The sequence below is a fragment of the Fusarium graminearum genome, chromosome 3 (genome assembly GCF_000240135.3).
Source record: "Fusarium graminearum PH-1 chromosome 3, whole genome shotgun sequence".
NCBI lineage: Eukaryota > Fungi > Ascomycota > Sordariomycetes > Hypocreales > Nectriaceae > Fusarium > Fusarium graminearum.
Window position 1 is genome coordinate 4237978 of NC_026476.1, and position 19144 is coordinate 4257121.

The following is a 19144-nucleotide window of genomic DNA, read 5'->3' on the forward strand; positions in this document are numbered from 1 at the left end:
GGGGGAGTGAAGGAAGAAAGGGGGGGTGTTAGTATCAGCGACAACTCAAGGCTTGTATTGCATGTGAGATTGGAAACGCAAGACCCGGAGTGTGGTGACTCCCATCATGTCATGTCATGTCATTCAAGCATGCAACAACCTCAGAAACAAGGTATAAAAATAAGCAGTACAATATCAAACACGAGGGGATTGAGCCTGGACCTGGACCGGATGTATTTCGTACTTTATTGAGAAAGCTGTCAAGAATGATCCTATACAAAGGAAGGAAATTGGTCAGGTAGTGATTTATTATAGACAATAATTGGATAACAGAGAGATCACCAATACTAACATAGCTTGATGAAAGAATGTCAATGTCAAAAGCAGAAGATTCAAGTGTTGACAGTAAAAAGGTACATTCTGTCAAGGCACGTGATACGCTCACTCCAGAACCATCATCACCAATATCGTCGCAGCCCCACCACAGCTACGAAAACGAGCCCAGGAAAGATTCGAGATTCTCCAAAAGACGAATTGAGTTGGTTGGAGTTAAGGTCACAACATAAACAAAGCTTTGTCTTGTTACAATAATGTGCATATAATCAGCCTCAACTGTGCTGCCAGGTCATAGCGCATCGCATTGCTACTGCAACCCTCTTGTTCTTGAGCTACACACCACCAGACTTCTATACCGATTGCGCTCCCTTACTACCACACCTATCCTGTCCTACTATTGAGTTCAAGCCAAGCTCAAACGCTTCCAAACTGAGCTGTCATAACCAACAAATTCTCAACACCTGAATAGAATATCCGCTCTTCTCATCATCATGTCACGCATACCAACTTCAATTCTCAGCAAGTACTTGCTAAAAGGTCAAATACCACGGCAAGGATGTATCGGTACACACCATATATCCAGGCACCTTGCATTGACTTCAGCTGCTGCATCTCTCGCACACACAACCAGACATTTGCACACCTCACCTGAAGTCATCACGCCGCCTCCCGTACAGCCAGTTCCTCTGCGTAAGCAACTGAAGGATGAGGCAAAGAAAGCAAAGAAGCAGGGCAAGAAGAAGATAAAGGGAGATTCTCAAACAGTGGATGGTTGGGAGTTAACCGTTGGTATCGAAATCCACGCCCAGCTGAACACTGCCCACAAACTATTTTCGCCGGCTATTACGTCTTTCAACGACGAGCCAAACAGCCATGTTGCCCTTTTCGACGTTGCTATGCCTGGCAGCCAGCCGCTTTTCCAAAAAGAGACTCTTATTCCTGCCCTCCGCGCAGCCCTATCTCTGAATTGCGAAGTCCAGGAAGTCAGTCGATTTGATCGAAAACACTACTTCTGGTGGGATCAACCTTCCGGATATCAAATCACTCAGTACTATGAACCTTTCGCTAAGAACGGTCACATCACTCTTCTTGCTCGCGATGGAATTTCTCCTCAAGATGGGGAAAGTGTGACTATCGGAATTAAGCAGGTTCAACTCGAACAGGATACGGCAAAGACGCTGGCCCAGACTGACAAGGTCCAGTGGCTCGACTTCAACCGTGTAGGCGTACCTCTGATTGAAATCATCACCGAGCCTGAACTTCACCATCCCCGCACTGCTGCTGTTCTTGTGCGAAAGATCCAGATGCTTCTAAACACCGTCGATGCTTGTGTATCAGGCATGGAGACGGGTGGCCTGCGAGCTGACGTCAATGTTTCTGTTCGCAGAACTGATGGATCCAACCCATCACTTGGTACGAGAACCGAAATCAAGAATCTGAGCACCATCAAGGCAGTTGAAGACGCCATCATTTCCGAGCGTGACCGACAAATTCGTGAATTAGAAGCTGGACGGTCTATCCCTAGCGAGACCCGCGGTTGGTCTATTGGATCTACGGAAACGCGGCGCCTTCGTGGAAAAGAGGGCGAAGTCGACTACCGGTATATGCCTGACCCTGACATTGCGCCTTTGGTTATTGGAAACGACCTAGTTGGCCACTTACGACAGTCATTGGCTGTGACACCTGATTCGGAACTGGACACCCTGATCGCTCAATTTGGACTCACAGCCAAGGATGCACTGTCACTGATTAACCTCGAAAATGGCTCGCGTGTACAGTATTACTACAAGGTACTCTACTCAATCCAAGAAAAACTCGCGGAAAACATGGGTGAAACCGAGATGCCAGAGTTCAAGAGTTATTCTGCCGTGGTCGGTAATTGGATTATTCATGAGTTGGGTCGGCTTACTACTTACAAGGCCGGCCCTCTCGCAGCCCGAGACCTAGCATTCACGCCGGAAGGTGATTGCGAGCAGGTTCCTGATTCTGATCTCTCGCAGCTTCTTTATCACCTGATCCGCAAACAAATCACAGGCAAGGTAGCCAAGGAGCTCTTGTTCGCTATCTACCTCAAGGAGATCGACGGAGGAGTCACTCAGGCTATTGAAGACAACGACCTGTGGTTTAAAGAGATATCAGTGGAGGAATATGAGCAACTGGCCGATGAGGCTATGGAAGGCGAGGATAAAATATTGCAAGAGTTTGCCAACTCTGAGCAATTCCCTCAGGGCAAACTCATGTTTCTTGTGGGCAAGATGATGCGTCTTGGACCTACCGAACGTATCGTCCCTGCGAATGCTGAGCGTGTCATGAGAGCAAAGGTTGAGACGTTACGGAGGACGTGATTCACTTCACTGGTAAGCGGGAATGTTACAGTTACTTATAGCACAGCCATTCTCTTGTCCACTGAAGCATCCGCATAGCGACATCGTGTCACCGAACTGTTAACTCAAGCTGGCGCTTTCCACAGCTAAAGATAGTTGTCCCGTCCAACAATGAGGCTTTTGCCGAGCATCACTGGTGTGACCAGTCAGTGGGTTCTCTTGCGCACTGAGGCACAAAGTAGCAAACATGATTCGATTGATAAATGGCCACTGCACATGTCTTGAATAAACAAATCCTTCTCTTTCCAAAGTACTCTCAAAATCAAGTTTGTTTACAACAGGCCTTGTTGTATTTGGAACAAATATTTCATCGAAATTGACAAACTCATGTCTATTGTTCTCCCAACCCACGTTGGGCTCCCTCCTGACAGGGACAGCGACGACGTCCCACGAACAATCATAACCAGTCATGGCTCGATATTTAAGACAGCAATCCCGAACGATCAAGAAAACGACAATAATGGTATAAAGACAGAGACAGTGTGGGAGACCATGAATCCATATACAAGAACAAGTCAAGATAGTGCGTCGATTGCTACTCCTTCAAGTCGACGAACGAGGATTGAAGGAACTCCAGATACTACTACTCAAAACGACACGCAATACTATACGGCCAGTCCTACTAACAGTCAGAACCCCGATTCTCTTGCAGGAGCAATTCACGACTCTGGCGGTTGGTCAGACGGAGATATCGCCGCAGTTGTTCTTGGTGTTATCTTTTGCTTGATCGTAATAGCATTGGCAGTATGGTTCTTTATCTATAAAAAGCGCAGAAGCCCAACGATCCATCGAGTCACTCCCCCACAAACTCCAACTTCTAGCCCTTCGCCTCCAAGTTCACCATTACCAACTCCTCCTATTGCAGAGTTGAGCTCTCAGGGTGACCAAACGTCCAACATTGCAAGTTCGTGGGTCAGTTATGGCGATCGTGTGCATTCGCCAACACCTCAACCTGCGGTAGCAGAGGTGAAGAGCTTCACTCGTGCATGGCAGAAGCCGCGGGTTTACACTGTTACTGGCGGACGTGTCGCAGAACTCCAAGGCTCAAAGCCTTCGACAAGGCTTGATGATGGCGGGGACGATGGTATATCGCCTATCTCATCAATGTCAAGAGCTGAATCATCTCGAGCTGGTCGTCGCGTCGTGAGCCCGATGCTTTTGACATCGAGGTTCAGCTCGTTATCATCTAGGACCGACCCAGGTGAAGAACGGGAGGAGAGTCCAAGGAGGGGGCTTTGATGATATTTTGTACGTCAATCATCAACAGACTGGCTTCATGCTCGAAAAGGGGCTGGCCTAATTTCGGTGTTCCTGTGAGGGTGAGACGATGTGATCTTGTGCTACAACACAGAATAGGGGGTGGAGGCGGACAGTGGAACTTGTGAAAGCTCACTCACTCAGGAGTTGTTACATGTTGTGAAATGCTTCACGTAGCTAGATTAGGTACCTACCCTGAGATAACTTACTCCAATAGGATACTCAAAGGGAACCCACAAGACTATGACCAACGCAGTGGGCATCACGGATGTTAAGAAGGCAACTTGGTTGTAGGTAACTGTATGTTTTATATCATTTAATATGACAAACAAATATGCCATCGTAAACGCCGCATGCCCGTGACAGGGCTCCATATCCACATGTGCACAAATTTTTAGTGCACAAATTTTTATTACACAAATATGGGTTGCCAATAATCAATACCATCACTCCAGACTCCTTACGTGCTAAAACACGATGGTGTTCCCCAACAAAGAAAAAAGGATCGCAAGCAAATCAAGGTATGTTCTCACCAACCCCATGTTGCCTCGTCCACGAGACGGGTCTGTCACTATTCTGACCTTCCGTTATGCCCATGACCATGACCATGGCTTGCCAACACTTCATTGTCGTACTTCCCAGGTTGAAAGGCATAATTCAGGTTCTCTCTGTCCTTCAAGAACATATCGACCCTCTCGTCTTTTGACCTACCGGCAGCAATCGTGTTTCGACGTGCAACCTGCTGTCCAATGGCAAGATTCGACTGTGCCTTCATTTCCATAAGGTCGGCGCCATACTGCTCTGCTCTGCTCATCTGAGCGAAGGCGCCTATCATACACATGACAACAACGATTGTGGCGAACAAACCATTGGACATGTGCCCAGTGTCCCTGACCCTGCCGTCGCGAGCATCGTACCAACGCTCCCAGTCTTCCCACGTAGCGTTATTCGCAGCGGATCCAGCCTTGTGGCGCCAGGCACGATCGGCGCTACGGACAGTTTCGTTGAGTGTCTGGGGCTTACCACCAGTCCAACCTAGACCGTGGACATCATAAAGCTGGCGCTTCGAGGGGTCGCTGAGGAGGTCGTTGGCAGCAACGATGAGACGATAGCGTTCTAGGCGAATAGCATGGGGGATGTTATCAATATCGGAAGTATGGATATGTCTGTCGGGATGGTAGACTTTGACAAGCTGGTAGAATCGATGCTTGGTATATGGGGCGTCACTCTTCATGGAGAAGATCTCGTAGGGAGAAGGATAACTATGCTTGGGCCATTGAGGGACCTCATTATGGCTGAAGCTTCCTCGCTGGTCGCTATTTACTGTGGCATATCGCCTATGTCGTTCTGTCGAGCAAGTCGTTGCTGGAGCATAGCTAGTTCGTACCCCTCTAGATGACGTTATAGATCGTAGAGGTGGGAGACTTGAGACGGCGGGGAAAGCATGGCAAGAGCTGAGAAGGACGGCAGTTTTATGAAGCGGCATGACGATGGCTATAGTTGGCGCAAGCTCAGAGGCATTGAAAACATGTTCAGCGCCGCGAGCTTGGGAGATTTTAGATATCACGGGTTGAGCATGTTAGAGCAGGAAACGATAATGAAAAGCGGCAGATGTTTGAGCGGCGTATCACGCGCAGCGAATGAGGATGCGCATCACGCCCACATATTCTCTCTTTTAGTAGAGCTCAGCTGCAACCCCACAGAAGGTGCATGGCAGGGATTATCTAAAACCCCGGCCGAGAACGGACATCCAGCGCCACAGCAGCCACGGTCACGAGACCCCAAGTTTTTCTTCACCGAACAGTTCACCTCGGTGAGACATTCTGCCAAAATATCCCTGCTTCGATCTGCCGACATGCCGAGACACCCCTGTTTCTTAAGACAGAACCGTTCACATAAATCCGTCCAAACTACCATTGAGTTCCTTGACCCATCGCTACCGGGTAAATCTGTTGCAAAGCTAAAGAAGAAACATCGACTTGAATCATAACAATACGTTCTAAAGAAGAAAACATCTTGCCGACATATCCGTCTAAATAGATATTTGGAATTGGGCATATGCAGTATTCCTGAGCTATTCGGTGCTCTTACCAAACATGACCGAGCTTCCATTCAAGCGATACCGAGGATGATGGCATACTGTTACCATTATCAAAACTACCAAGGTGATAACCACCGGGAATAACGGCACACTGCTAACGCTATCGTCATTAGAGGTGGTGGCCCAACCATAGAGTTAGTCAAGGTTCACGAGTATCTTCCTTTTTAGTTAATCCCATTTATGCTTCTCCTCACTCGACTCATATCCGACTCCGCGATTGGGGTAAAAAGGCAAAATAATGTTCGTCACCCATGGGGAAGACCCGTCCGGAGATTGTCCAGACACACGGTACCTGGACACGGCATTTCATATGCCGTGAGCCAATGAGACCATCTACTGTTCGAACATGACTCTGGATAGCTTCCTTTTTCCACGTTCATTAGCTCAAACAGATGTCTCCCAGAGCGGAACTCTTCCGACGGGGATGACAATCACTCCACTCTCTCACGACACAATTTGATCATCGACTCCACCGCAAGCTTTTCTCTGTGGTTACTAAAGCTTCTAGGGTGGCTTTCACGTTGTAATATCTCCGGGCCTGCAGCTGCTCCCCGCTGGTTTGTGTTGAGGCTCAACAGTGCTAAACAAGACCAGGATGTGTTCCTCCCGGCTTGGCCAGAGCCTTGGTGTTGGCTCTTGCTTGTCAGATCATACAGAGCATGGCCCCGGACTTGTGGTATCCTAAACCGACGGAAAGTTCCTCGGTTAACTAACAAGACATGGTTCAGGCTATCTAACTTGAAATCTTTGCATCTACTTGACTCAAAAGTAGCCAACCATTGCCACACCTTGCACATCAACAACCGTTCAACTCATGACGACTGGATCTGATCCTGGATGTGGGATCCGCTTCGTCTAAAGCAACCCCGAACTCGCTACATCCGCGTGCCGACATATCCATATCCTCCCAGGATGCTCTGCTTGCAAAGGTCACATCATGCCTTATTCGGAACCTCCACATAACTATTCTCCACGCCCATCCTCGGCCCTTTGGTGTCGTTCTTGTTCAAGTCCTGTTAGCGTCGTGGGTCGTTGAGCTCAGATGATGGATGGATCAACATTTGGAATATCAGTTTTCAGTCTGTTGCTGATCCCCCAGCATCGCAGTAACTCTCTCGGTTGGGGGGACATAACATTCTAAAGACTGATCAATTGGATGCCCGCCTATTCGTCATGCGAGATAGAATACGGGGTAAGTCCGTTACTCAGTTGCATTAACATAAAAAGCTTTGGACCCTAAGTGGGTTGATAAAAATATTACTCCAGATTTTTGTATTTAAACTTGTCCTTCCTCCCGCAAGTGATATAGTCTATTACTACTTGTTCTTCATCCATCCTACAGCCAAGACTTGAACAAGATGTCTTCCAGTACTCCTCCATCCCACGGGGCAACTACCCCTACACAATATACCGACAAGGAAGACGGCGGCCATTATCATTGCAACCATCCTCACCACTACTATGAAGAACGGAACAAGAACGTTCAGAAGCCTCACCAGTCCATGGTATCGCAAGTCTACAACCCTTCGTTCTTCAAGGTTGCCAACCCTGGTCCTCTTGGCTTGATTAGTTTCGCTCTGACTACATTTGTTCTTGGTCTCTACCAGTGCGGTGCTGGGTAAGCTGTTTACAAACCTATACACATTATATACTGACCTTTCTATAAAGACTTCCCGGATCCAACCCCTTTGGTGGCATCGGCCCTGACCAAGCCATCTTTGGTCTGGCTGTCTTCTTCGGTGGCATCGCCCAGTTCTTTGCAGGTCTCATGGAATTTCGTGTGGGCAACACTTTCGGTACCACTGTCCATTGCTCCTACGGTGCTTTCTGGCTAGCCTTTGCCATGTTCTTCGTCCCTGATCTTGCAATCAAGGATGCATACAAGGGTGACGACCGCGCGTACAGCTTTGCCCTGGGTATCTTCTTGATCCTATGGTGCTTCCTCACCCTCATCTTCTTCATAGCCGCTCTCAAGACGAACATTGCCATTCTGGTTGTGCTTGGCTTTTTGTTCCTTGCCTTCCTCTTCCTCAGCATGGCTCAGTTCTTACAGACCAGCCACCCTATTGCGGCAATTCGAATCAATAAGACGGGTGGTGCATTCTCTGTCATTTGCGCCGCAGCAGCGTTTTACGCGGGAGCCGCAGGTATCATGACCGAGGATACGACATGGGTCCGTTTCCCTCTTGGCGAAATCGATGTCAAGCCCAGGAAGGCCAACATCGCATAAGACGCGGGTGGAGCTTACATTACTCCTCAGGAAGGGCAGTGTGATCTAATAGTGAATTGATGCAATGACATTGCATGGCATGTTAATGATTTGATTGAGAACTGGAGTATTCATTTAATGGCGAGATATTATGAGTAATAATGTGAATAACCCCAACGTAAGAAGAATTGGCAAAGACAAGTTTTAGAGAACAATGAATGACGTCAGATACATGCCATAATCAAGCTGTATGAGGACGTATGTCTTACTCTATAGACTGAATGTTTTATGTTTTGTTAAGAATTGTGTCAACATGAAATTAAATCGGTTGCGGAATAATGTCGAATGGAAAAAAAATAATGCATTATGATTGATCGCCTAACCGTATGATGCATGGCTTGTAATTGTACAACAGACCGTCATTGGGTCTGATATTTATTATTTCCCTTCTCGATCTTGACAAGTTGAAGCATTTCTTCGCTTACAACTTGTGCTTAGCCTCCTCAGCGGCACCCTTTGCCTTGCCCTTGGCCTGCTCAGCAGCGCCCTTGGCCTCGCCCTTGAGCTCCTCGGTCTTGCCAGCAGCCTCACCCTTTAGCTCTTGAGCCTTAGCAGAAGCATCTCCCTTGAGCTCTTGGGTCTTTTTGGTAACGGTGGCAGCAGCCTCCTCTGGAGATAATTGTTAGCAATCAAGTTCTTTTTGATGCAAGGTGGACCAATGACTTACGTCCAGCCTCAATGCCATCGACAATCTTATCGCTCACAACACGATCGACCTTTTGAGCAGTGTCCTTGACAGCATCGGTAGCAGTTCGCTGCAGGGCGAATCTAGTGGTGAATGTTCGGGGAGCTTGGAAAGCAATGACGCGAGGAGCGAGAGCCGCACGGCGGATGACGTTCTTGGTGAGGAAAGACATGGTGGTGATGGGTTGTTTTGTTGGTGGGAAAGGTTGAGTTGTTCGTGGTTGCTTGAAGAGAGAGATTGTCAATTGATAAAACTGAATGTGAGTATGAGTGGAATGAACAATCGGAAGGAGAAAAGGAAAGCTCTTGTAACTTATGTCTTGACGCTGAGAGCTTGTCATAGCTGCATGATGTCACTCGCGGGGAAGGAGCTCCCTGTTGCGGTGCAACCAAGCACGTGAAGGGAGTAATGATGACGCAGTGAGGCTTGAAGAAATGGGGGGAAAGTGTTTATGTCGGAAGGAGCTTGCCTGCTTTCTGCCTCTATGTTTAATATCATCATCGAGATATTATGCAGGCGATCGCCGAGCTCTTGTGGGGAAAGTACTAAAGTATATACTCAGTGGCTGAGCGTTAGTGCAAATGGCAGGTAACATCAAGATCTACCTTTTTCGATTGCCCGAGCTTAATGGAGATCACCAGGCACTCTGTAGTGGTCGAATGAGACCTAGTATTAGCTGAACACCATCTCTTGTTGAATTCAATGCGTTACTCGACAATGGAGATGGCTTCATGTAAAGGTTATGTTATTGTGAAATTTCAAATCTAATAAAACTTCAAGATTTCTATGTACAACAACTTGTCATAACTCATCATTCAATCGTTATCATAACGAATGCAAATCTCGCCGATAATCATCTCATGAACCCTTCTTTACACTACCCCTAGACCACATATCATCAGATGTCGCGACGCTTCTTTCTCCTTCTATTACCTCTTCCCGTTGAAGCTCACGACTGGGACTCCCCAATTGCAGGGTGTCAGACCCTCGAATCCTGAATTCTTGTCTTCCAGGCCGTGATAGTGGGCCATCGCATTTGTCGTCAGTCTCATTGTCATCATCGATAACGCATTCATCTGCAGATGTCCCCACTCGACCGTTTATAACGTTATCGATACGTAACCTTGGTGGACCCGAGTTAAGTCTCATGCCGTTCTTGGGAGGTCCAGCTGCATGCAGTCAGTAAAAAGAACAACTAAAACAAGTTCATGAGTTGGTACTTACACAGCAAGAGATCAAACAGCTTGACAATGACGGGTCCCCAAACAGTGACTGCAATGATCTGTCCATACGACCATCTGTTGGCCGCAAAGCTCTCCGCATTGATGACTTTTGTGAGGGAAATCATATACAAAATGTTAATAACGAGATACGCAACTTCGAGAATGCGCCAAAACCATATTTTGATAAAAAGCCCTCGCCGCTGTTTACCCCAACGAGGCCATCGACCAAGACGATACGACCCAAATTGGACGTGCTTGGTGAGGTGATGCTTCCGAAGCGTCCAAGCCAGTTGATCAGCTACCAAGGCGACGATGGCAATAGTGTCAAGAATGAGAAACGTCATCTTGTATAACAGAGGATGAGGAAAGAAACTGAAACCCTGACCGTCAATACCTTGGGTTGCAGCACAATACGTTCTCGGACTGGGGTTGAAGCCACATGCTTTGATTTCATTTTGGCCTTTGAACAGGGCAAAGGCATCCTTGAAATAGATCTTCTGCGATGTTGCCACAATGGCGAGAAGATACTCCATGAAGAAGCCCAAGAACGTGTGCCAGTTACGAATGCCTTCATGATGAAGACAAATCTGGATAAGGAACATGGGCAGAATACCATTCTGACTGACATGGTAGGCAATGGCACCGTTCACGACAATCTCGCCCCAGAATGTACCCTCTTGAGAGTTAACAACAATGGCAAGAATAGATGCAATCTGCACAGCAAAGACGAACCAACACTGTGCCTCTTGAAATTCGACTAAAGTGGTTGCAATGGCTATGCTTGTGCGCGACAGGCCACCAGAGTCGCGCCAGATCATGCTCTCAATCCGAGTCAGACTGCGTTTCAGACGGTATGGCTTGGGCTCTGATTTGCGGCGACTGGTGTCTTGTGTGATGGTGACCCAAAGGGTGAAACCTTTGAGAAGTAGGTATAAAGTCGCAGCAAAGCATACTTGAAGAACGTACGAAATGAGAACCTACACACCCTTATATTAGTAAAGGGTCAGCGACAGGGGTTACTTTGACATACACCCGGCCCAAAGATATCTGGGTTGACTTCCGCTGGCAATTCGGGACAAAATTCATCCAAAGCTTCGAATATCTCTTCAGGGGTTGACTCCCCGTAGGAGAGGCGGTCGATTGAACGGTTGCAAGGTTTGCTTAGGCCGTCATTCTCGCACGAATCCTGGGCGCAAGCAATGAGAGACTTGAGCACCGGCCGTCCATCAAACTCGGCCAAGGTACCAGAGCCCATCACAGCACTGGCATTTCGTTCCGTCTCTTCGCTGACATAGTAAGGTCCCGACTCTTGAGTCCAATGCGATGCTGCAGCCAAGGCAGCACAGTTGTAAAAGGTTTCCAGTGAGCTGAAGAATAGGTTCGAGCTGTTGCAGGCGCGGGTGCAGTCAGCTACACCATCAATCTGGCATCCCGAGCTGAATAGGATAATTTCTTGGCCTCCATCTAGGTTGGTGGCGAAAAGTTCTTTAAAGGTGAGTCCTGAATCAACATCGTCGGAACCTGAGCCGAGACCGGCGATGTCGAGAAAGGGGAAGAAATCCGAGGTGCCGTCAATACTTCTACGAACAAGGACGGTGAGAGGCGTGTCAGAGGCTGTAGTTGAAGGTATTGATGACCAGGCGGCTGAAGTCGTCGTCGATAAAGATTGCACAACGGGCGTTGATGCCATTGCGAAAGACGTTAGTCAGCCCGATATAATGGTCCTTCGCGCAAACAACAAGACTAGCAGCGTTCGAGAGGCGAGTCCATTCTCTTGGGCGGTCTCTTTGTTTATATCCCCTGATGCGACATGACATGCCACGTCCTTTTATCCAAACGAAAATCGGAAGATCAAGAAAGAACGAAGGGGAAAGAGAAATAGATCTACAAAAAGTTGGGGGAGGTTGAAGAAAGAGAGGATCCAACTCAATGGGTCGCTGGCTAGGATATGCGCTCACTAGTTCATCTTGTGCAGGCTTGGCACGTTTTCCCTAATAGGCAATTGTGAAGCTTGTTTGGTGGCTTAGTGAGCTTATTAGCTTATTTGAATCGTGAGATTATTGACTATCTGCAGTATAAAGATGCGCTTGGGGTTACAATGATTTGGTTACACCAAGAGTGACTGAAAAACACTAAAGGAATATCGTTATCTACCGGCGACCAAAGCCGTTGTCGAATCAAGTTCTATCTGACCGTCACTTCATTCATGTCGAGATGTGGAACTTGGACCAACTCATCACCTCCACCAAAGATACTACATTGATACCGCCATAACAGCAACAAGGTTAACTACCTACTTCCGATAAACGGAAAGCAAGTGATCGAATCGAGTAAAGAGATATAAGGGGATATGCCTAGATTGTATACAAAGTGTTAAAGTTTAAGGCGGAATTAACCATAAATATCCGTGCCTTGTCAGGTGGGTTGCTTGCTGAGTTAGTGGCTGATGGAAATATTAGACCAACTTTGGTGAATATATAGCCCTAGAGAGTCTCAATATTTTCGTCTGATCTTCTTCCACCTGTTTGTTCATCCGTCTCTTATCGGTTATCGGCTTAACGCTGTGAACCGACACCAGCCGACGTCATTGTTCCTCGGCTTCCTAACTCTGTAGATTTATAGACATTTACAATCAGACTCATATCTTGTATCAATATTGTCACAACTCAATTAAACCATACAAAATGCGTCCCCGTCTCTCTCAACCCGTAACAACCCTCCGCGTCCTCCGGCGTTGCTACTCTTCCGCCACTGCTGAACCTCTCATCCGCGTAACAAACCTCCCCGCGCCTAACACTGGACACATTCGCATTCTCGAATTGAACCGCCCCTCAGCTCGAAATGCCATCTCAAAAGCTCTCCTAGCAAACCTACGCGCCGAGATTGATGAATTGCATAGCCAGTATGGACCCAATGGCGAGGAATTGCCTCTTCCGCAACGCTTTGGTGGTGCTGCTGGTGTAGATGAGAAGGGCCCCACGAGAGCTGTTGTCCTGGCTAGTGCTGTCGACACATCTTTTTGCGCGGGCGCTGATCTCAAGGAGCGCAAGGGATTTACCCCTGGAGAGTATGTATATCTTTCATCATCAGTTAATGGCCTTGCACTAACTGTTATCTGCAGAACCGCTGAGTTTCTTACAAATCTTCGCAACACCTTTACATCGCTCTCCAACCTCCCCATCCCGACCATCTCAGCCATTTCCTCCGTCGCACTTGGCGGCGGCCTCGAGCTCGCCCTCTCCACCCACTTCCGAGTCCTCAGCTCGAACGCAACAGTCGGTCTTCCAGAGACACGCCTCGGCATCATCCCCGGCGCCGGCGGCACCCATCGTCTGCCCGCCCTGATCGGTCTCTCGCGCGCCCGCGATCTGATCCTCACCGGCCGTCGAGTCGGAGCTCCAGAGGCTTACTTCCTCGGCATTGCGGACCGTCTGGTAGAAGTTGTGCCCAAGGATGAGCGCGACGGCTCTGCTATTCTCAGTGAGGCGAGAAAGGCGGCTTTGAGCGAGGCTGTGAGACTAGCGCAGGAAATCTGCGAGGGAGGACCTATTGGTGTGAGAGCAGGACTTCAGGCTGTCGCGTGGGCGAGGGAAGAGGTGGAAAATAAGATGTATGAGCGAGTCGTCAACTCTGAGGACAGGAATGAGGCGCTCAAGGCATTCGGGGAGAAGAGAAAGCCCATCTTCACCGGCCGATAAAGATTCCCTATATGCGTGTATTTATTTTCAAATTAATAAATAGAGCCTTTCCTACCTAAATCAGACTTCTTAGTCCGTTTATTTTTGTACCCTACAGCTTAGGCTTCAAAAGAAGGTTGATATTCCCTTGCAAGCACTCGGCATATAATACCGTGCCCAAGTTATGTCATGCTTTGGGTATTCATATGGATGCGATTGGAAGGCTTTCTATTCCTAAACGAAAAACGCTTGGTGCTATCTACACATGTCTAACCTGGGTCTAATGCTCATGACTTCTGGTTTGCTTCTCTGACATAATCAACCATCCCCCGAAGCTTGCCGCGTTTTAGAGTGGTGTTCTCGTTTTCGCTAGTTTGATGCTTCACATCACTCATGTGTTTGTTGAGAAAATACTGTAGCGAAGTTCGATCGTCGGGAGATTGTTGTTGAGGTATATGGACAGCTGGAGGGTTTTCGTCCTCACCAGTTTTATGGACGAAACCAGTCAGGCTATTAAGGTTTTGCCTCGCCATATGAATGAGCTTTGTGGGGGTCTTGTATACGCCATTTTCCTCGTTGTTGGTGGTCTCGAGGATATCATTGGCTAAACCAACGAGTGTTGTGATTCTTTTGTCTCCGCCATATTGGACGCTGTATCTACTCGTGAAGTTGATAATATCCGTGAATAATGTAAGAACGTTGTCTTCGTTGTCTTCACCCTTGGCAATGTTGTCCATGATACTGTTCGTGGTGTCGCGAAAAGTCTTGGCCAAACCATTGATCGTTGCAAGGTCATCAAAGGAAAGACGCCTTTGTTTGAACTTGGGTTTTGGTCTGATCATCGTTGTTCTTCGCTTTACCCCCGACGGAGAAACACTGATCGTTTCTTCATCTGATACCCATTCCTTAGGAGCATCAGAATCGCTACCAGGAACCGAGACGATATCAGGGATATCGTCCAAGAAGGCATCTTCATCGAAATCAGGGACGTGCGCGATGGAATCTTCATCAGGATCATCCTTGACTTCCATGATCTCTCGATGTTGAAGTTGCCTCGTAAGCTCGGCATCGCAATCAGTGTCGGACAATCGTCGCTTAAGTGCATTTTTTGAACCTGCCTCGGATTTCTAGTCGCTATTGATCACCTCTGTGTCTCCATCGGCATCTTTAGGCTGCAACTCGTCGTCTGAAGATGGTAACGGTCTCGGTCTTCGACGTCGCGGTACATCAACGTACGCCTCCTTGTCCTCATCACGGACGTAGCAAAGGAAGTAAGGCTCGCCACTGGAGCTTAATGTTCTCAGAACTTCGCCCGTACTTGTTTTGACCTCAACGTTCGAGTCGTTGTATTTGCGCCATACATTTTGTGCAAAGTCATAAATCCACACCCAGTAGTGCCCAGACCTGAGACTACCTCTGTGACAAATGACAGCATGGAGGCGGTAAGGATTGTTCTTGAGCCCGGCATAGTACTTCTCGAGGTCCTCTGTTGTCTCTCTCAGCTCCGATTCCATTCTCTCTCGAATGGCAGATTCGGTTGTTTTGATACTCTGCGGCATCTCGGGCTGCTCAACTGCAGAAGCTGCGGGTTTACTGGGCCGATTGACCACCAGGAAGTCATCATCTACTGGGCCATCAAAGTCCCAGGACTCTTCCCCAGCCTCCTCACTATCTGCCATCGTAGCATCGTCTGTGGTAGTTGTATTACTGTCATCTGCTTTTCCTTCTTGCAGAAATGACTCCAGGAAGGGACCAGTTGGACCAGTGCTTCCTGCGGCAGCCAAGGAAGCCACGATCTCAGATATGCGATTAGCAGTCGCCCAGCTTTTTTCTCGGTCTCGGAACGTTGCCGAGTCATGGGGGGCGTCCATATACCGGTCAAGGTACAGCGTCTCGGGAATCTCAACCGGATTATCGTTCTTGCCATTCACGGATTGTGAGCGCTGGATCAGAACGTGCAGGACAGGCGGCAGTGTCTTGATAGCTGTATATCGTGACTGCTGGCTTCCCTCTATAGCCTGCTGATCAAAGTTACGACCGAGTGCATCATACAGTGAGCATGTTCCTCCCTGTGGAGAAGGAAAAGCTGTGATAAACCGGTCGAAACTGATTTCCTTCTGATAAACGCTCTCGTCAAACTTTTTGGTGTAATTGATCGTTGTAACGAAGAAGGTTTCCATAATAGGTTCCATTTGGATCCCTGTAACGTCGTTGATAAAGGATGGTCGTATGGCGGCTTGGAGGCGACTGATGATATTGCCCATAACTTCCTCAACATCCTGCTGATCTGTACCAGAGGATCTCTCCTGGTGCTCCAGGGCTGTCAGAACCTTCTGGTCAATTGTTTGGGGATCCTCAACATCTATCATATTGGTATCAGGAGAAGCACCATTATTCTCCTTTTCGGAAACTTCGATAACCCCACCGGCTTGGTGGTTTGGTCGGCTGACTTCAACGACATCATCGTCATCTTGACCGACTTCCATAACGGTATCAGTAATTTGATCATCGTTGGTGGTAGGCAAGGCTTCGACTTTGTCATAGGAACGATCAGAATCCTCGACAAGTGTCTGCGAACTGGCAGTACTAGCTGCATCAGCCGGGTCTGGGTCGTTTTTGACGGTCACATTAGACATTTCCACATCATCCAAGTCCTTAGCTGGGGGACCTGGGGGTGGCCGTGTGGGGAGCGGTGGCGGTTGGTTTGCGACGCCCGTTTCAGCGGAAGTGTTGGCAGCTTTGACAAGGGTGTCAGTGTCGAGAAGGACGGCATTGGCTAATCTCTGTGAGGGTTTCGTTGCTCTGGTGTTTGAGGTTTCAAGCTTGTTGAACAGCTCTGAGAGCTCTTGGGCAACTTCTCCTAGTTAGAAAGACGTTCGGATAGTAAGGGTTCTCTCAAGAGGCGATACTCACAAGCTTGGGCAACAACAGCTTCCTCACGCTTCATACGCATCTTGTTGCCACCAAGCAGTCGGCCCTCGATCATGTCATCAGTCAACTCCAGCTTGAACTCATTATAATTGACAGCGATGTCTCGTACTGGCTTGACAGTAAAGAGGTATTGCAAAAGGCTGTTCAAGTAACATGTGTTTCCAATATTCTCTAGTCCAACCGGAAGATCATAGTCGGCAGCTTGGTCTGAACTACTGGAAGTGACTACACCAGTAGAGGCTGAAATGTCGTTTTGTTGTCGCAACTCGGCAACGATACCTTTAAGATCTGTAGAATTGGTATACTCGGCAATTCTTTCCATTGCGTCCAGGTAGGTTGTCTTTGCATCCTTGTCCTTGGCATTTTGAATCTGTTCACATGGGGTCAAAATCAAAGTTCAACGAGACGTATGGAATTGTCTCTTACCTTGTTCTTGATGCTGTCGAGAGTATCAGAGTCGAAGCTTGCATCGCTCAACCCGAGAATCTCTTTGGCGGTCGTTAGGGAAAATCCTTCAACGAACTCTGCCATTAAAAGGTTCTTGTAGGCCTCGTCATTGGCCGCATTGGAAATCAACATCAACATATTTCGTGCAGAAGCAGCATCACTGGGATCTTGTGACACCTTGCGCCGAAACGCCAGCACTATTGATTCAGGATCATGGTTATTTGGTGGTTGCAGTCCGAAGAAAAGCAACGCTTGGTTTGTCAATTCCGTATCCTCATCATTGGTTTGTGCTGGAGCCTGACTTTCGTAAACTGAGGATTGCATGATGGCGTAGTGGCTGAAGTCCTCGTCATTTAGGTCGTTCGCAATTTGCCCGAGAGCGTCTATCAGATCTCTTCTTCTGTGAGGCGGCAACAAATCCCATTGTCTTCTGTAAGCATTGTCCACAATTTCCTTGGGTTGGTTTGGTAAAACACCCATCAACTTGTAACGGGCGATGAGGACAAATACATTGGAGCTGACATCCGGGACCTCTGAGCAACCTAGGTAGGCGTGTAGGCTGGGAGTGCAGAGCTCTGCAGGTTCGCCCCGTTTGTGAATCAAGCACTGCACTTCAGCTCTAACGTCCTCGATGTATCCGCGATATGTTCCTATCCGGGTAGAACCGGAAGGTGCGTCAGGTGGAGGGGGGACCACAGGCTTAAACGCTCCTTCATCCACATCATCTTCCCTAATGTCGACTGTTTCCTCGAACTCGAGCTCTCGAAATATCCTAAAGCAACGGGGACCGAACAGGACAGCGAATCGCTTGTTACGCTTTGAAATACTTCTAGCACCTTCCTGAGACGTTGCCTCTATCAAGTTCTTGAGGTAGGTGTTGAGATTCAGAGGGGCTTGCATCGCCCAATCATCAGTCGCCGCCATGTATCGTTCCGGGTCATTCTCCTTGGCGATGCGCAACTCTTCACGGATCGTATCAGCGTCGAGCAACAGGTTGATCCACCACAAAGGCATGCGAGGCTTCGAGATATCAAGGGTGACTTGGAATGTGCACGGGGCTGCCGAGCAAGCAAAATTCTCGCGCGCAACAAGAGGGTTGTATTTGTGTCGTTCAGGGCGAAAATCCATTGCGGTTTCTGAGCCAGCCCATGCCAGATGATGCCAGGGGAATCTGCCATCTCTTGGAGGCCATTGTGATTGGCGAGGATTGCAGAGCTCGTCTATGTGATCCTTCTGCCAAGACAGTTTGAAGACAAAATGGAAATGGCAATCAATACACACTGATGACAGGATGCGTGTTTCGGAGGTGAAGTAGCTCTGGTTGCCATTTATGATCAGTCGATGGGCGTGATCTTGCCATGGATAAGGAACGTCCAGCTCGGCTTGTTGTGCTCGTTGGAAGATGTCGCATGTTGTGAATTTGTTGTTCAGAAGTTCGAATATCCATCTTGAAGGGTGGCATCCTGATTGCTTTAGCGAACGAGCCCTTTTCCTTTGTCCGAATCACAAACATACCTTCCAAGGACTTGTCGTATATCCGGCCTTTGAAATGCGTCCAGTTTTGTGATACATTGGGGAGCTCTGTGCCAGGCAATGTTCCATACGTATCATTATCCTGGGCTGCCATGGTGTTCTTTCTCAGGCAATATGTTGGTGTTGAAAGGCGGCGGATGGTATCTTGGACTGCGGGGTGTCTACTTAGGTAGGTAGGTATGTAGGGTGGCCCAGTTCGATCGATGGAGTCGAAAGTGGTCGGTCGGTCGGTCGGGGCCGAGAGCTGAAGCTCTATCTTAGTAACTTAAGTCTCTCGATCTTGGCAATTTATGATCTTGGTAATTTATTTGATCATGGTCTC

The 19144-nt window shown here is 48.2% G+C and overlaps 9 protein-coding genes across 9 annotated transcripts; 4 read left to right on the forward strand and 5 right to left on the reverse strand.

Annotated features, from left to right (window-relative positions):
- The first annotated feature begins 685 nt into the window (after positions 1 to 685).
- On the forward strand, positions 686 to 2719 carry FGSG_06078 (uncharacterized protein). The gene has a single exon (XM_011326399.1). The coding sequence runs from the start codon at positions 807 to 809 to the stop codon at positions 2658 to 2660; it is 1854 nt and encodes a 617-aa protein (XP_011324701.1). The 5' UTR covers positions 686 to 806; the 3' UTR covers positions 2661 to 2719.
- A 472-nt stretch (positions 2720 to 3191) lies between these two features.
- FGSG_06079 (uncharacterized protein) lies at positions 3192 to 4250 on the forward strand (the record flags this gene model as incomplete). The annotated part of the gene is made up of 2 exons (XM_011326400.1): positions 3192 to 3783; positions 4174 to 4250. The coding sequence occupies 2 exons, from the start codon at positions 3192 to 3194 to the stop codon at positions 4248 to 4250; spliced, it is 669 nt and encodes a 222-aa protein (XP_011324702.1).
- Positions 4251 to 4527: 277 nt separating this feature from the next.
- On the reverse strand, positions 4528 to 5442 carry FGSG_06080 (uncharacterized protein; the record flags this gene model as incomplete). Its single annotated transcript, XM_011326401.1, has 1 exon — positions 4528 to 5442. One exon carries the CDS (start codon positions 5440 to 5442, stop codon positions 4528 to 4530), a length of 915 nt encoding a protein of 304 aa, XP_011324703.1.
- Positions 5443 to 7319: 1877 nt separating this feature from the next.
- Positions 7320 to 8592, forward strand: FGSG_06081 (uncharacterized protein). Its single transcript, XM_011326402.1, has 2 exons — positions 7320 to 7675; positions 7726 to 8592. The coding sequence occupies exons 1-2, from the start codon at positions 7416 to 7418 to the stop codon at positions 8285 to 8287; spliced, it is 822 nt and encodes a 273-aa protein (XP_011324704.1). The 5' UTR covers positions 7320 to 7415; the 3' UTR covers positions 8288 to 8592.
- A 15-nt stretch (positions 8593 to 8607) lies between these two features.
- Positions 8608 to 9495, reverse strand: FGSG_06082 (uncharacterized protein). Its single transcript, XM_011326403.1, has 2 exons — positions 8994 to 9495; positions 8608 to 8935 (listed from the first exon to the last, which is right to left on the reverse strand). The coding sequence occupies exons 1-2, from the start codon at positions 9181 to 9183 to the stop codon at positions 8748 to 8750; spliced, it is 378 nt and encodes a 125-aa protein (XP_011324705.1). The 5' UTR covers positions 9184 to 9495; the 3' UTR covers positions 8608 to 8747.
- Positions 9496 to 9869: 374 nt separating this feature from the next.
- FGSG_06083 (uncharacterized protein) lies at positions 9870 to 11924 on the reverse strand (the record flags this gene model as incomplete). The annotated part of the gene is made up of 3 exons (XM_011326404.1): positions 9870 to 10180; positions 10236 to 11211; positions 11265 to 11924. 3 exons carry the CDS (start codon positions 11922 to 11924, stop codon positions 9870 to 9872), a joined length of 1947 nt encoding a protein of 648 aa, XP_011324706.1.
- Positions 11925 to 12885: 961 nt separating this feature from the next.
- On the forward strand, positions 12886 to 13997 carry FGSG_06084 (uncharacterized protein). Its single transcript, XM_011326405.1, has 2 exons — positions 12886 to 13301; positions 13356 to 13997. Exons 1-2 carry the CDS (start codon positions 12919 to 12921, stop codon positions 13930 to 13932), a joined length of 960 nt encoding a protein of 319 aa, XP_011324707.1. The 5' UTR covers positions 12886 to 12918; the 3' UTR covers positions 13933 to 13997.
- A 201-nt stretch (positions 13998 to 14198) lies between these two features.
- Positions 14199 to 14648, reverse strand: FGSG_12865 (uncharacterized protein; the record flags this gene model as incomplete). Its single annotated transcript, XM_011326406.1, has 1 exon — positions 14199 to 14648. The coding sequence occupies one exon, from the start codon at positions 14646 to 14648 to the stop codon at positions 14199 to 14201; it is 450 nt and encodes a 149-aa protein (XP_011324708.1).
- A 390-nt stretch (positions 14649 to 15038) lies between these two features.
- FGSG_12866 (uncharacterized protein) lies at positions 15039 to 18916 on the reverse strand (the record flags this gene model as incomplete). The annotated part of the gene is made up of 4 exons (XM_011326407.1): positions 15039 to 16771; positions 16852 to 17212; positions 17269 to 18752; positions 18805 to 18916. The coding sequence occupies 4 exons, from the start codon at positions 18914 to 18916 to the stop codon at positions 15039 to 15041; spliced, it is 3690 nt and encodes a 1229-aa protein (XP_011324709.1).
- Between the last annotated feature and the right edge of the window lie 228 nt (positions 18917 to 19144).

Coding starts and splice junctions, on each gene's coding strand:
- FGSG_06081 (XM_011326402.1), top strand. CDS start 7,416: ATGTCTTCCAGTACTCCTCCATCCCACGGGGCAACTACCCCTACACAA. Junction 7,676..7,725: donor CTCTACCAGTGCGGTGCTGG/GTAAGCTGTTTA, acceptor CTTTCTATAAAG/ACTTCCCGGATCCAACCCCT.
- FGSG_06078 (XM_011326399.1), top strand. CDS start 807: ATGTCACGCATACCAACTTCAATTCTCAGCAAGTACTTGCTAAAAGGT.
- FGSG_06082 (XM_011326403.1), bottom strand. CDS start 9,183: ATGTCTTTCCTCACCAAGAACGTCATCCGCCGTGCGGCTCTCGCTCCT. Junction 8,936..8,993: donor CGATGGCATTGAGGCTGGAC/GTAAGTCATTGG, acceptor AATTATCTCCAG/AGGAGGCTGCTGCCACCGTT.
- FGSG_06084 (XM_011326405.1), top strand. CDS start 12,919: ATGCGTCCCCGTCTCTCTCAACCCGTAACAACCCTCCGCGTCCTCCGG. Junction 13,302..13,355: donor AAGGGATTTACCCCTGGAGA/GTATGTATATCT, acceptor TGTTATCTGCAG/AACCGCTGAGTTTCTTACAA.